Source organism: Stigmatopora argus, chromosome 15 (genome assembly GCF_051989625.1).
Source record: "Stigmatopora argus isolate UIUO_Sarg chromosome 15, RoL_Sarg_1.0, whole genome shotgun sequence".
Taxonomy (NCBI): Eukaryota; Metazoa; Chordata; class Actinopteri; order Syngnathiformes; family Syngnathidae; genus Stigmatopora; species Stigmatopora argus.
In genome coordinates, this window is record NC_135401.1 from 16421190 (window position 1) to 16438689 (window position 17500).

General features: G+C 42.5%; 1 protein-coding gene across 1 annotated transcript in view; it reads right to left on the reverse strand.

The window, feature by feature from the left end:
• Positions 1–17500, reverse strand: part of setd3 (SET domain containing 3, actin histidine methyltransferase) — a 90989-nt gene that overhangs the window by 54651 nt on the left and 18838 nt on the right. The window contains exons 5-6 of the mRNA XM_077620222.1: positions 9879–9951; positions 5663–5919 (exon numbers count right to left, since the gene is read on the reverse strand). Coding sequence (XP_077476348.1) covers positions 5663–5919; positions 9879–9951 — 330 coding nt within the window. The remainder of the gene's footprint in view (positions 1–5662; positions 5920–9878; positions 9952–17500) is intronic.

Genomic DNA, 17500 nt, shown 5'->3' on the forward strand with positions numbered 1-17500 from the left:
AATTTTAATTTTTTAAATTACAAAACATCAGGTTCTAATCAAGATAAACATTTCTTTTTTCAAAATGAATAATTCCATATTTTATATTTACAAAGACAGGCATATTAACTTCCTTATGATATTGACCCTAATAATGTGCTTTTGATTCATACAGTATCTCAGAAGCCGGCCCGATGGCGCAAGTGGTTGACGCGTCAGCCTCACAGCTCTGGGGTCCAGGTTGGTCCACCTGTGTGGAGTTTGCATGTACTCCCCGGGCCTGCGTGGGTCTCCTCCGGGAACTCCGGTTTCCTCACATTCCAAAAACATGCATGTTAGGCTGATTGGACACTCTAAATTGCCCCTAGGTATGGGTGTGACTGTGCATGGTTGTCCGTCTCCTTGTGCCAATACAACAATTTTAAGGATGCGGCTTATAAGTGCGTGCGGCTTATATGTGGGTAAATACGGTAATTGCTGTTTAAAATGATCATATTTGTATCCAAAGTTTTTATATTATCGTTGAAAATAATTACTTAAAGATAATTATCGTTATCGTTTTATCGCTCAGCTCTAAGATTGATATTTTAAACCCTACGCCTGTGAGGTAACTTTGACGCTCAAATATGAAGATCATGAGCCAATGGTGCGGTGCACATAGTTTACTAGATCACAAAGATCCAAACAAATGACACCGTAAATATACGCCACCTAGTTCGGTGGGTTCCAACCAATCTGTCAACGCTGCTGCATGTACGGATCCGCATGTAGTCTCATGCACCTTTCATAGAACAAACATGGCTCACATTGCACTAACAGCTGGTGCCGTTGGAGCTACTCTCGCTCGGGTTCGAGTCGAAGGTTTACTTGGTCAAGCGCAGGTTGGCTTAGCCACTGTGATCCAGCGGCACTGAGCTGCTCTATTGCATCGTGGTAACTGATCCTCGGCTGATGCCTCCACGTCGAAGACGACGCTAGGCTCACCAAGCGCCCGCCGGCCAGCAGCCACCCAGCGAGTCCAAGAAATCACCTCACAGACAAGCCCAAGAAGCTGCCCAGCTGTTACTGGACGTGTGGTGTTCCACATTTGGGTTCACCAGTCCAGCTACACTTTAGGTTGTGTGCATTTATGTGTATCATGGCCAATTTCTTGAGGTTTCCTGAGCTTTGGGACGCTTGAAAAGTGGTCCTCACACCACGTTTTCGCTGAATTGGATAACTTTATTCATCCCGTATTCAGGAAATTTTGTTGTCACAGTAGCAAGAGGGTGAGGATGCAGAAATAGGAAAGGCATTTTAGACATAAATAGATAGATAATAAGTAAGTTAATAAATAAATACATGAATAAATATATAAATAAATAAGTGTGTTGCTGAAATATATATATATATATATATATAAATATATATATATATATGTATATATATATATATATATAAATATATATATAAATATATATATATATATATATATATATATATATATATATATAAATATATATATATATATATATATATATATAAATATATATATAAATATATATATATATATATATAATATATACGCATACATATACATACACATTTATATATACATACATATATATAAGCACATATATACATACATACACAGATGTACATGTATGCATACGGTAGGTCTTAACACTCAGCCATTTGTTTTGTTAAAGAGCCTGACAGCTGATGGGAGGAAGGATCTGCGGAAGCGCTACTTCCTGCAATGAGGGTGCAGCAGTCTATTGCTGAAAGAGCTTCGGAGGGACTCCACAGACTCATGCAGGGGGTGGGAGGTGCTGTCCATGATGGACATCATCCTGGTCAGCATCCTCCGCTCTCTCACTTCCTCCACAGAGTCCAAAGGACAGCCCAGAAAAGAGCTGGCCTTCCTGACCAGCTTATTCAGCCTGTTCCTGTCCCTCTCCGTGCTCCCGCATCCCCAACAGACAACTGCATAAAACACTGTAGATGCCACCAGAGTGACGTAAAAAGTCCTCAGCAGTGTCCTGCACACTCCAAAGGACCGTAGTCTCCTCAGTAGGTAGAGGCGGCTCTGGCTCTTTTTATACAGGGCATCTATGTTTGTGGACCAGTCTAGTTTGTTGTTGAGGTGAACACCCAGGTACTTAAAATTCTCCACGATTTCAATGTCTGTACCCTGGATGTTCACCTGAGTGGTCTGTTGAGGATTCCTCCGAAAATCGATGACCATTTCCTTTGTCTTACTGGTGTTGATGTAGAGGTGGTTTTGCCTACACCAGTCAACAAAGGGCGTGATGACTCCACTGTACTTTAGGTCGTTCCCGTCCGTCACTCGTCCAACAATAGTGGTGTTGTCAGAGAACTTCTGGAGGTGGCAGGTGTATTATGTTTGAAATCTGATGTGTAGAGGGAGAAGAGGAGTGGGGAGAGCACTGTGCCTTGTGGGGCCCCCATCCTGCAAGCTACTACATCAGACATACAGTCCTGAATTCTCACATATTGTGGTCTGTCAGTGAGAAAGTCAATGATCCATGCGGCTAGGTGGTTCCTTACTCCAGCCTCTTCCAGTTTCCCTCTCAGCAGGACCGGCTGAATGGTGTTGAAAGCATTGGAGAGGTCAAAAAAGATCATTCTCACCGTGCTTCCCGTGTTTTCCAGGTGTGAAAGAGACCTGTGCTTTAGGTAGGTGGTAGCATCTTCATCAGCAATGCCTGGACGATAGGCGAACTGCAGAGAGTCCAGCTCTGCGTTCATCACGGGGCTGAGGTGATTGAGGATGATTCTCTCCAATGTCTTGATCAGGTGAAAGGTTAATCTACCGGCCTGAAGTGGTTTGGCTCCCTGGGGTTCGCAGTCTTTGGAACTGGGACCACACAGGAAGTTTTCCACAAGGTGGGGACCTTCTGCAGACTGGAGCTGAGGTTGAAAATACCGTAATTACTCGAATATAACGCGCACTCGAAAATAACACGCAGGTATAACTTTGGGCCAAAAAAATCTGGAAAAACGCAGTACTCGAATATAGTGCGCACCTAAAATTTCCCGCTGACGAAAATCAGAAATCTTACCTTTTTTTCTTTGTTTCACGATTGTTTTGTTCAAACAAATTTATTCATTAGAATCATTCAAATGAAAAGTTCCTCTCTCTCTTTGTCTGTCCTCTCATACATCTCTTCGTTGAGAATCCTATCAACGTCCACGCTTCCTTCATCCACTTCCTCTTCCTCCCACAACACATCATCCGATTGGCTTTACGAGATGACGTAAAATCCGTGCGTCAAAGTGAGTTTGACAATGCTTTTTTCGATCGAAAATTTGTAATTTATTTTATTCAATTCAATTTCAATTCAATTTATTTGGCAAGAAAAAGCACCAGGCTAAGGGCCATGTAACAAGACACAAAAAAAAAAAAAAAAAAAAAAAAAAAAAAATTAGTTTTTGATTATAACACGCACCCCCAACTATTGGAATTAATTATTTTGCAAAAACCTGCGTGTTATATTCGAGTAATTACGGTATGCAGAATCACTTTGCCAAGCTGATCACACAGTCTCTCAGTAGTCTGGAGCTGAGGCCGTCTGGACCAGTAGCCTTCCTTGCCTCGATCTTCTTTAGCTGTATTATCACCTGATGGACAGTAATGCAGAGACCGGTGGAAGAGGGGGAGGAAGAGGAGGAGGAGAAAGAGGGGGGAGAGTTGCTTCTGGTCTGGGGGGTCAGGGGAGTGGGGGCAGGACTGAATCTGTTAAATAAATGATTCAGTTCATTGGCCCACTCCCTGTCTCCGGGTCTCTCTCACTGTTGCCTCCATGGCCCGAAATGGTCCTCAAGCTCATCTAGACCTCTTTGGTGTTGCCTCTCTGGAGTTGGTTCTTTAGCTTCCTCCAATAGATGGTCTTTCGCTTCCTTATCTCTCTCTTCAGCTCCTTCTGGACCATTTTCAGTCTATTTCTCCCCAGACCAAAAAGCCCTCTTCTTCTTGTTCAGGGGGGCCCTTAGATCCCTGGTGACCCACAGCTTATTGTTGGAGAAACAACAGACCTTCTTGGAGGGTACAATGTTCTTAACACAGAAGTTAATATAATCTGTGATGCAGTGGGTCAAGCTGTCAATGTCTTGCCCATGTGAATTGCACAGCCTCTCCCAGTCAGTGGTCTCAAAACAGTCCCTCAGTACCAAGCTGGTCTCCTCGGTCCATCTTTGTATGATCCTTGTGGTAGGTTTTATTTTCCTCTCCATAGGGATGTAGGTGGGGATCAGATGGACCAGGTTGTGGTCTGAGCGGCCCAGTGGGGGGCGGGGGACTGAGCTGTATGCCTAGTTTATGTTGGCATACAGCAGGTCCAGAGTTTTTGTTCCCTGGTGTGGCACCAGAGATAAGAAGGAGAGACTGGGGGTGTGACATCTGCAGCCGGGACACAGTAGCGTGAAGCAGCTCGCGAGCGACTGTCGCATCGGCGGAAGGAGGTATATACTCAGTTATTACGATAACGTGTGAGAACTCCCAGGGGATGTAAAATGGCCTGATGCCAACAGCTACTAGCGCGATATCTCGAGTGCAAAGTTGCTCCTTCACCGTAATATGCCCGGGGCTGCACCATATACTATTAATAAAACAGCTAGTCCCCCACCTTTCTTCCTACCGGTCTCCTCAGCATTTCTGTCCGCCCTCACCAGCAGAAAAGCATCCAAGGAGACGAGAGAGTCTGGTGTTAGTTCATTCAGCCAGGTCTCCGTGAAGCACAGAATGCAGATTTTCCGATATTGTCGTTGTAGTTTGGTCAGCGCCGTTAGCTCTTCCATCTTATTGGGGAGAGATCTTACGTTCCCCATAATAATAGATGGAATCCTGGGTCTGAAGCGTCTCTTTCTCTCCTGACATTTTGGTCCAGCTCTGCATCCTCTTCTCTTCCTCGTTAACTCCGCGGGGAGGTCCAGGTCCAGGGGCATCCAGGTGTTGCGTAGCGCTAACAGCTGATCCTTAGTGTAAAACAGCGGAGGCATGGCTGAGTGGTTCAAAAATGTAATGTCCAGAATTTGCAAAGATAAAGTAAACTAATAGATCAAAGACTGCCTCTCGCACAAATTGAGTCTTGGAGTAGAGTCTTGAAAGTAAAGTTTTAAAACATTAAAGTATGGAATATAAAATATAAAGTAAAGTAACAAGTAAAATCTTAAGAGACAATAAAACATAAAAATAAAGGCTAAAAAAGCTGCAAAAACACAGAATACGAGTGAAGGTTTAGGGAGCTACTGCAACTGGCTGCCGCTTTGAACTATGATGGTACAGCATTTCAATCACACCTCCCGAAATGAAACGAGAAAAGTTGCATATTTCTTGTGCAACAATGAAAAATAAAGTACGTTATTAAGATCAGAAATGCAAATAAATCAGATTTTGCCTTTTCCTATCATAATAAGAAAAGGCAAAATCAAATGTATTTGCATTCCTGATCTTAATAACGTACTTTTATGCTCAAAATGATTTTATGCAGATACACCAATCAATTTTAAAAGTCTTAGGTTGATGTTATTAGGTGAGATAAATAAATGGTTAAAATAAATACCGTGGTCAAGTAAAACATTTGTTTAACACAAAATATCCAAACACCATTGAAATAGAGGCTGTATAATAATTAAGAAATTCAGAATTCTCTAATGTGTTGCAAAACTAAATTTCCCTTACCTGCAAGAGTTTGTAGAAATAGGCATACTGGCGTCCAGTGTTTTTGAACTGGTTGAAAACATCCTGAACAGCTTGTGTGCCCAGGAGAAGATGAACCTCTTCTGGCTCATAATACAGTGGAGTAGTGTAATTTTGAGGAAGACTGCGGATGTATGGCAGCCACACAGATGTAGGATTGGCCCTTTCACAAAGCAGGTGGAGGGCTAGAGACACATTGCCCATTGCTTTAAGAATCCGGTCTTGGCGAAGCAGAGGTCCTGAGGAAGCAAAGTTATATTATATTTTAACTTGATTAACATAAACAAAGAAGTAAGCAAAGATAATACATGGTGTTGGTGGTGTCAATTTGGGGTGAACTAGATTCATGTGCCAACTAAGTACAGTAATACCTTGAATACAAGTGCCCTAACATATGAGAAATTTGAGATATGAGCATACAAGAGACAGGTGGCCGAGAGGCTAGAGGCAGCTTATGATAACAGCGCACTGTCTTTATCGGCAGCACTGGGCGGAGCGTGTCATTTTTGCGTTATTTTCGTAATATTTTCTACGGGAGACAAAAGCAAACAACCCTAGATAGGTTCCTTTTAAATACTCAGGCTGAAAGTGAAGGTGGAAGTGAGGCAAAAGGAGCCAAGTCGAAAGAAGTAAAATAAAAAAACTTTAGAATTAAGTTTATGAGGTAAGATTAAAGCATATTTTTAAGTTTGTCTGTATCGTAATATAAGTGTATTTAAGTTAAATTTATGTTTATGTTTTGTTATGAGCGTGTTCTCTGTCTAGGTCATGTCCATCTGTGTGGAGTTTGCATGTTCTCCCTGGGCCTGCGTGGGTTTCTTACGGGCAATCCGGTTTCCTCCCACATTCCAAAAAGATGCATGGTACGCTGATTGGACACTCTAAATTCCCCTAGGTATGGGTGTGAGTCTGCATGGTTGTCCGTCTCCTTGTGCCCTGCAATCGGCTGGCCACCGATTTAGGGGGTCCCACGCCTCTAGCCCAGAGACAGCTCGGATTGGCTCTAGCACCCCCTACGACCCTAATGAGGATAAAGCGGTTCAGAAAATGAGATGAGAGGTGTACTATGAGTATAAACGGCTACTACCTGTGTTTTTCTTAAGAATCCTGGTCGCCCGCCACATCAGGGACACAATCTCTCCCTCAGTTGACCCTAACCAGTTGGTTTATAGAGCAAACAGGTTCACTGAGGATGCCATCCCCGTAACTCTACACACAGCTCTGAGCCACCTGGAGCACCATGGGAACTATGTGAGGATGCTTTTCATTGACTATAGCTCAGCCTTCAACACTATAATATTGGACATTCTGGCTGACACTCTCCCACCTTGGACTATCCTCTTCCATCTGCTGCTGGATTAAGAACTTCTTAACCAACCGTCTACAAACTGTTAGACTTGGTCATCACCTCTCTTCCTCCGTTACACTGAGCACTGGCTCCCCTCAAGGTTGTGTCCTGAGTCCTCTTCTGTACTCCCTGTACACATACGACTGTACACCGACTGTTACGAGTCCCCCTGGTGTTAAGATGTACCAGGGAGTCGCAACTACTACAGCAGAAAAAAAATCGGTCAATGAAGAGTCAGACACACCAGGCAAATCGCATTCAATGATAATTTATTTACAATAAAGTCCACCGAAAACCTGGACTACGGCACAACATTGGGGAAGCAAAATATACTAAAGTGGCACCCTCAAATAAAAAAGGTAAAAAACCACCCTCCCAGACAGGTGTGAACACCCTCAAAATTACAGGAAATAAGGCCTAACGGTGCCACTGTCCGAACTGATGTAATAAAAGTCTAGACAGGGGAATAAACTACGTGTATAAGTGTAACCAACTATATGTATACCCCGGGGTGTCTAAACTTATCTCAAGGCCCCCATGCAGCCCAAAATAATTAACTTTATCAACATAAATACTCAATATAACAATGAATATCGTAATTACAAATCAGGTGAAGCTGGGGCAAACAAAATCTACTTATCTCTAGAGAATGAGTGCTAAAGAAAGTCAGGACTCCACTGCCTCAGCATCTACAATCACAGGCAGTCGAGCACAGAACTGAAAAATAAGAGGGTTAAAATAAGGACAGGAAGTGAATCTTGATTGGAGGAGGGATGATTGGGAAGTAGTCACAGCTGTGTTGGCCTGGGCAGGGCTTTGCCACAGGGGTGGAGCCACAGCTACAAGTACCTGCAAAGGGAAAAAAAGCAAACACAAAACAACACAACCTCCTACAGAAAGTATACCCAGGCTGACAGCCATAACACCAACCCAACACTCTAACTCCATCATCAAATTTGCCGATGACACCACTGTGGTCGGACTAATCTCAGGGGGGATGAGTCTGCCTACAGAGATGAGGACAGCAAACTTTCTTCGTGGTGTTTGGTGAACAACCTCACACTAAACAAAAACTAAAGAAATAATCCCGGACTTTCGCAAACACAGCACAGATCTGGCCCCACTCTTCATAAATGGAGTATGCGTAGAGAATCCAGTCCATCAAATTCCTGTGGGTCCACGTCACGGACAAGCTCTCCTGGTCTACCACACCACAACAGTGGTGAAGAAGGCCCAGAAGCGACTCAATTTCCTGAGAGTACTCAGGAGGAACAACTTGGACACTAAGCTTCTGGTAACCTTCTATAGAGCCACTGTGGAGGGCATCCTGGCATACTGCATTACAGTGTGGTACGCTGGAAGCACGGCAGCAGACAGAAAAGCCATGCAGAGAGTCATCAGTGTGATGACAAGTAGGCTTTTTGTGTTGTGATAATGACGACAGGGCCTATGTCCGATTATTATTATTATCAACACTGCCCAGATGATCATCGGCTGCCCTCTGGCAGACGCTACAGGTCTCACAAAGCACGGACAAATTGACTTAGGGACAGCTTTTTTCCCACAGCCATCAGGACTCTGAACTTGCGTAGCACGACACAATCCCTTCTGTGCAATAACTTTGGGGTCAGGTAACATGAAAGACATTGGGGGTGTGCAATAACAATGTGTGCAATATTTTAGAACTTACCTTGCCAGGATGTGACTTTTTATATCTTTATATTACTTATTTATGGGTTTTTTTAAACTGGGAAAACACACCTTGTGGAGTAGCACCACCAATTTTGTTATACGCAGCTGTTTATGATGACAATAAAGGCTTTTGATTTTGATTTGATTTGAATACGCTTTGCTTAACTATGGATCTTGCTCTGCTCATCATTTTTAGTATCATACCTGCTTGCAACAAAGTAAGTGCTTTACTCCTGATAGCCTTAGTTGGTCTGAATAAAGAGGAGCAAGAACGGACTGGACTCCTACCTGCCTTTTGCTAATAGACAAAGTCTAAACAAAGAGTATCAGTCCAGGAAGCCAACGATGGGAAGAGGTGGAGCGAGCACCCAACCCCAACATTTGGCGTGACGAGCCACCATCTCAGGGCAACGAGGGCCGACTTTCCTAACGTGGAGTCCCGCCAGCGGACACTGTGCTGATCATCGGCGGGTGATCGAAGAAAAGGGACCGGGGGACACCGGATGCCGTTCTAACAGAGGCACAATAATCCTCTGGGCGGTAATAAAAGCGGAAGCATCATTGGTAAGGACCGACTTGCACCAGAAGTCCAAAGAACAGAACTGTGGGATCTGTAATATTGTGTTTGTAGGTAAAAACTGCAAAGGGGGCATATTATGGAATATTGAGGTGATGTTAGTCTAGATAACACCTACTGTGGAAGATAGCAACATGCATTCATGAGCCAGCCTTAAAGATATCAGACGTTGCCAAAACGATGACGAAGGACGGCAGATGTCCTTCACGGTCTCACTATATTCAGCTCAGATGTCAGACGTGATTGCAAAGGGCGGCGGATGTCCTTCACCTTACTGCTTTAAACGATGAATAAAGTGGGTCTTTGTTCCCTTCTCACTGCTGTCCAAGTGTGCACTCTGTTCGAACTTCAATACCTCTATCTACCTGCTTCTACCTCCATCTACGCGCCTCTACCTCTATCTATATAGGTAGCATGTTGTAAAAAAAAAAAGCACCCAGTCAGTCACGACACCTAAATGAATTTATATTTTGTTTACACACAAGGCCAGTAAGTCCCCGTCCATTTTGGTGAACATTTCAGACTTCTCATGTTACCTACAGAAGTAAAAATACAGCAAGTAAAAATCAGAAATGACTTACCCAGGATAGACTTTTGTGCCGATTCCAGTGTCATAAGCATCTTCCTTGGAATACACAAGAACAATTCGTCTGCCTATGTAAAGAATACAACACCAGAAAAAAAATCTAAATATTTACATATATACTACTTTTTTCCCTCCTGAAACAATGCTTTTGGCACACAATTGTGACACTGCTGATATTTGATCACTTTTTTTCTGTTCACCCATAATAAAGACACAAAAGAACCAAACTTCATAAATGTTTTTGTTCCAATCACTCTATCAGAGAAAAATCTGAGTTGTAGAAATAACCGGAAACTCCTTATATATACACACACACATATATATATACACATATATACACATATACATATATACACACACATACACACACATACACACACATACACACACATACACACACATACACACACATACACACACATACACACACATACACACACATACACACACACACACACACACACACACACATACACACACATACACACACACACACACACACACACACACACACACACATACACACACATACACACACATACACACACATACACACACATACACACATATACACACATATACACACATATACACACATATACACACATATACACACATATACACACATATACACACATATACACACATACACACATATACACACATATACACACATATACACACATATACACACACATACACACACATACACACACATACACACACATACATATTGAAGGAATATTAAGAGTTAAAGCTTAAGGTATTTCATTACATATTGCTACATTCTGTGTGTGAGATTGTAAAGTGCTGAGCGTATGAACAAGGCAGAATGTTGAGTGGAATGCAAGGTCACAAGCACAGGATGTGGGGGTAGGACTCAATAGATTGCAGATGTGTGGGGGGTTGAACTGTTTGCAGGTACCAGTTGCCGTGGAGTGGAAAAATACAAACTGGGAGGAACCGCAGGAAAATCTTCAAGAAAGAAAGACCAATGAGCAAGCTAGGGTTAACTGCATTTTACAAATAACCAATCGTATAGTGCCAGGATGTCTTTGTGTTGTGTCATTTGCATATTGTGTAGTATAACTAAGTTCCCGGGCAACTCGGAGGGAGGAGAACGACGACGACTGGTGGCAACATGCGTCTGCTTGGACAGACTGAGAGGGCCCTCAACCACAGACTTATGTCTTAAGATTTGTATGTTAGAAATAAATCCACTCGTGTGTGAAAATGTCGGCTTCCTGGTACCTTTCTATTGCAGAACGAGCGCGCAAATTGTTGGATGAGTGGCAGTCGGGTAAGGTCATAAATTGGAGTCAGATTATTAACTTAACTTTAATATAATTTCAAATTCTAAATTCCAACAATTTTATATACATACACACACATACACACACATACACACACATACACACACATACACACACGTACACACACACACGTACACACACACACGTACACACACACACGTACACACACACACGTACACACACACACGTACACACACACACGTACACACACACGTACACACACACACGTACACACACACACGTACACACACACACGTACACACACACGTACACACACACACGTACACACACACACGTACACACACACACGTACACACACACACGTACACACACACACGTACACACACACGTACACACACACACGTACACACACACACGTACACACACACGTACACACACACACGTACACACACACACACACGTACACACACACACACACGTACACACACACACACACGTACACACACACACACACGTACACACACACACACGTACACACACACACGTACACACACACGTACACACACACACGTACACACACACACGTACACACACACACGTACACACACACACGTACACACACACACGTACACACACACACATACACACACATATACACATATACATATATACATATATACATATATACACATATATATATATATATATATATATATATATATATATATATATATATATATATATATATATATATATATATATATATACATATATATATACACATACATATATATATATATACATACATATATACATATATACATACATGCATATATATACATATATATATATACACATATATACATATATACATACACATATATATATATATATATATATATATATATATATATATATATATATATATATATATATATATATATATATATATATATATATATATACATATACATATACATATACATATACATATACATATACATATACATATACATATACATATACATATACATATACATATACATATACATATACATATACATATACATATACATATACATATACATATACATATACATATACATATACATATACATATACATATACATATACATATACATATACATATACATATACATATACATATACATATACATATACATATACATATACATATACATATACATATACATATACATATACATATACATATACATATACATATACATATATATATATATATATATATATACATATACATATACATATACATATACATATATATATATATATATATATATATATATTTATACATATATACATATATACATATATATATATATATAAAAACATACATACACATATACAGTGGTACCTCGACATACTATCTTAATCCGTTCTGGGACTGAGATCGTATGACGAGATTCTCGTAACTCGAGCGGTTGTTTCCCATTGAAATGAATGGGAAACATTAATTCGTTCCAACTGTCTGAAAAAACTTCGCCATCTATTAACAAAGTAATACATAACTAGTGGTTTAATAGTAATAAAATGTGTTATATCTAACTAAAATTGGGCAGATTTCGCCGACGGGAGACAGAGACGTTTGGGGGCGTGGGGGGGGGGGGGTTCGTTTTTTTTTCCACGACAACGCACTCGTAAACGGAACAAACAAATTTAAATTAACTTGGATTAATATATACAGACACTCAAACATACGTTTAATGTAACTTTACACAAAACTGAATTCTAATTTTGTTACCTTCGTTTTCCGGGTTGGCGGTTTGCCACGCCTCCACCCTCACGTTCGCTATCGATGGGCTGTTTGCTGTTGTACTACGTATTCCCTTCAAAATATTCCGAAAATGATTCACACAAATGTCCTCACAATAGGATAACCCACGGCCACTTGCCAACGAGAAATAGTCTTGTAGTACATTTTAGCGATCGCTCCGCTGCTCATAAAGACCGGCTCGCAACTCCCTCGTTGAAATGGCTCTGGTTGCAACCGCTTTGAATGGGGCCTATGAGAGAGAGTTGCGACCAGAAATATTACAAAGAGGGAATTGCGAGCCAGTGCCGCTGATGTTCTTAGGAGCAGCGAACGAGAATATAATACTCCTCGTATTAGATAATAAAAATAACAGGAAATGCAACAGCTCAGCTTACCCACGTATTGATTGTGGGTAATGAAGTTTCATTCTGAGAAAGAGTGCCATTGCCGATCGGCGTTGTGTGCACGAGTATACTTCATTACCCAGAAAGCCCTCTTTTTGCCCGCGCATTCGTGTTGTGCGTTTCCTGGTCGATGCGTAGGAGGAAAAACTCGTCTGAATTAATCGTTCAGTGCTCGGATATCGAGCTAGTAGCTGTTATCATCAGGCCATTTTACATCCCCCGGTAGTTCTAGCATGTTATCGTAATAACTGCGTATATACCTCCTTCGGCTGATGCGGCAGTCGCTCGCGAGCTGCTTCACGCTACTGTGTCCCGGCTGCAGATGTCACACATCCCCAGTCTCTCCCTCTTATCTCTGGTGTGCAAAAAACTCTGGACCTGCTGTATGCCAACACAAACTAGGCATACAGCTCAGTCCCCCTGCCCCCACTGGGCCGCTCAGACCACAACCTGGTCCATCTGATCCCCACCTACATCCCTATGGAGAGGAAACTAAAACCTACCACGAGGATCATACAAAGATGGACCGAGGTGACCAGCTTGGTACTGAGGGACTGTTTTGAGACCACTGACTGGGAGGGGCTGTGCAATTCACATGGGAAAGACATAGACAGCTTGACCCACTGCATCACAGGTTATATTAACTTCTGTGTTAAGAACATTGTACCCTCCAAGAAGGTCTGTTGTTTCTCCAACAATAAGCCGTGGGTCACCAGGGATCTAAGGGCCCACTCCAGATCAGGAGAACCAACTCCAGAGAGGCAACACCATAGAGGTCTGGAGGAGCTTGAGGACCATTTCGGGCCATGGAGGCAACAGTGAGAGAGACCCGGAGTCCGGAGACAGGGAGTGGGCCAATGAACTGAATCAGTTCTTTAACAGATTCAGTCCTGCCCCCACTGCCCTGACCCCCCAGACCAGAAGCAACTCTCCCCCCTCGTTCTCCTCCCCCTCTTCCACCGGTCTCTGCATTACTGTCAATCAGGTGATAAAACAGCTAAAGAAGATCGAGGCAAGGAAGGGTACCGGTCCAAACGGCCTCAGCTCCAGACTACTGAGAGAGTGTGGGGATCAGCTTGGCAAAGTGATTCTGCATATTTTCTGCCTCAGCCTCAGTCTGCAGAAGGTCCCCAGCTTGTGGAAAACTTCCTGTGTGGTCCCAGTTCCAAAGACTGCGAACCCCAGGGAGCCAAACCACTTCAGGCCGGTAGCATTAACCTGATCAAGAAATTGGAGAAAATCATCCTCAATCACCTCGGCCCCCTGATGAATGCAGAGCTGGACCCTCTGCAGTTCAGCTATCGTCCAGGCATTGGTGTGGAAGATGCTACCACCTACCGATGCACAGGTCTCTTTCACACCTGGAGAACACGGGAAGCACGCTGAGATTGATGTTTTTTTTACCTCTCCAGTGCTTTCAACACCATTCAGCCGGTCCTACTGAGGGAAACTGGAAGAGGCTGGAGTAAGGAACCACCTAGCCGCATGGATCATCGACTTCCTCACTGACAGACCACAATATGTGAGACTCCAGTACTGTACGTCTAATGTGGTAGCTTGCAGCATTGGGGGCCCCACAAGGCACAGTGCTCTCCCCACTCCTCTTCTCCCTCTACACATCAGACTTCAAACATAATATAGACAGCTGCCACCTCCAGAAGTTCTCTGACGACACCACTATTGTTGGACGAGTGACGGACGGGAACGACCTGGAGTACTTGGGAGTCATCACAGCCTTTGTTGACTGGTGAAAGCAAAACCACCTCTACATCAACACCAGTAAGACAAAGGAAATGGTCATTGATTTTTGGAGGGATCCTCAACAGACCACTCAGGTGAACATCCAGGCTACAGACATTGAAATTGTGGAGAATTTTAAGTACCTGGATGTTCACCTCAACAACAAACTAGGCTGGTCCACAAACATAGATGCCCTGTATAAAAGGGGCCAGAGCCACCTCTACCTACTGAGGAGTCTACGGTCCTTCGGAGTGTGCAGGACACTGCTGAAGACTTTTTACGACACTGTGGTGGCATCTACAGTGTTTAATGCGGTTGTCTGTTGGGGATGCGGGAGCACGGAGAGGAAAATGGAACAGGCTGAATAAGCTGGTCAGGAAGGCCAGCTCTTTTCTGGACTGTCCTTTGGGCTCTGTGGAGGAAGTGGGAGAGCGGAGGATGCTGACCAGGGTGATGTGCATCATGGACAGCACCTCCCACCCCCGCATGAGTCTGTGGAGTCCCTCCGAAGATTTTCTAGCAATAGACTGCGGCACCCTCATTGCAGGAAGGAGCGCTTCCGCAGATCCTTCCTCCCATCAGCTGTCAGGCTCTTTAACAAAAAAATGGCTGAGTGTTAAGACCTACCTTATGCATGCAGGTACATCTACGTGTATGTACATGTATGTGTATATCAGTGGCGGGCCGTCAGGGCCTTCAAGGCCTTCTCTGCTGGCCTAAGAAATATCTGAATCATATTATATTTTGGCCATCAATACTTATTATTCCAAATGGTCTGTTAGCTTCCTTTCATTGCTTTCCCCCCTGTTTGCACTGCTTCCAGATGTGTGTTTTCATATTGAAGCATTTAACCAATCACATTTCAGCCATTATTTGTTGCCAGATCAGATCTGCCTCAAAGCCTTGACAATCAGTTCTTGTGGGCTCTGCTGCATTAAACTAGACTGTTGCTTTTAACCAATCAGATTTCGAGTTGGCAACCCCACAATGATTTTTCATAGGCGTTAGCATTTTGCTGGCTGGGGCTCGACTTTCATCATTAGCTTCGATGGCGATAGGAAAGAAGGAAGAAAGAAAGGAGGATGGATGATGTGTAAAAAGGATTTTTGGTGAGTAAAATATGGCTATATTCCTAAATAATATTTCAATTGTGGGCCAAGTTCTGATATCTGAAAAGCTCCAGTGTTTGTATTTAAGCTCCAGTGTTTGTATTTAATCACAAAATGCTGCTAGGAAAAAGATTTTACCCAAGTTTAATTTTTGGCGTTTCACCATTGACATCCAACGCTGTCTTTTCCCGGGAAAAATCACCCCCCTGACCTGGTTGTAATGTCTCAAAAGCTCCAGTATTTGTGTTCAATCAATGAATGATGCTAGGAAGTGGATTTTACCTAATTTTAGTGCATTTTTTGTCATTTCACGTATGGACGTATCGACGTTCATCGCTGTCTTTTTACCGGGGAAATGATACTCCGGGCCCGGTTCTGATGTATAAAAAGCTCCAGTATTTGTATTTAATCAATAAATGCTGTTTTCGGCTGGATTTTACCCCATTTTCGGGCAATGTTTGCCCGTACGCCATTGACGTTCATCGCTGTCTTTTCCCGGGAAAATCACCCCCTGGCCTGGTTTTAATGTCTGAAAAGCTCCAGTATTTGTTTTTAATCATGAAATGCTGCTAGGAAGTGGATTTTACCCCATTTTTGTGCATTAATTTATTGATTATTTTTTATGTGTCGCAGCTGTAGCTGCAGTAGAGGCTTTATGGCCATAAAATAGTTTTGGAGGGTTGGATTGATACGTTGAAGGCGCTACCAGAAAATGCACCGCCCGCCACTGGTGTATATGTATATGTATATATATGTATATGTATATGTATATATATATATATATATATATATATATATATATATATATATATATATATATATATATATATATATATATACACACACATCAGTGGCGGGCCGTCAGGGCCTTCAAGGCCTTCTCTGCTGGCCTAAGAAATATCTGAATCATATTATATTTTGTTCATCAATACTTATTATTCCAAATGGTCTGTTAGCTTCCTTTCATTGCTTTCCCTCCTGGTTGCACTGCTTCCAGATGTGTGTTTTCATATTGAAGCATTTAACCAATCACATTTCAGCCATTATTTGTTGCCAGATCAGATCTGCCTCAAAGCCTTCACAATCAGTTCTGCGGGCTCTGCTGCATTAAACTAGACTGTTGCTTTTAACCAATCAGATTTCGAGTTGGCAACCCCGCAATGCTTTTTCATACGCATTAGCATTTTGCTGGCTGGGATACGTCATTGCTTTCACCAATTATGATTGGCTAGTAGGCGGGCCAAAGCCATAGTGAGGCAGCCAGAGATCGCAAACTCCACCCACGATGGCCGACA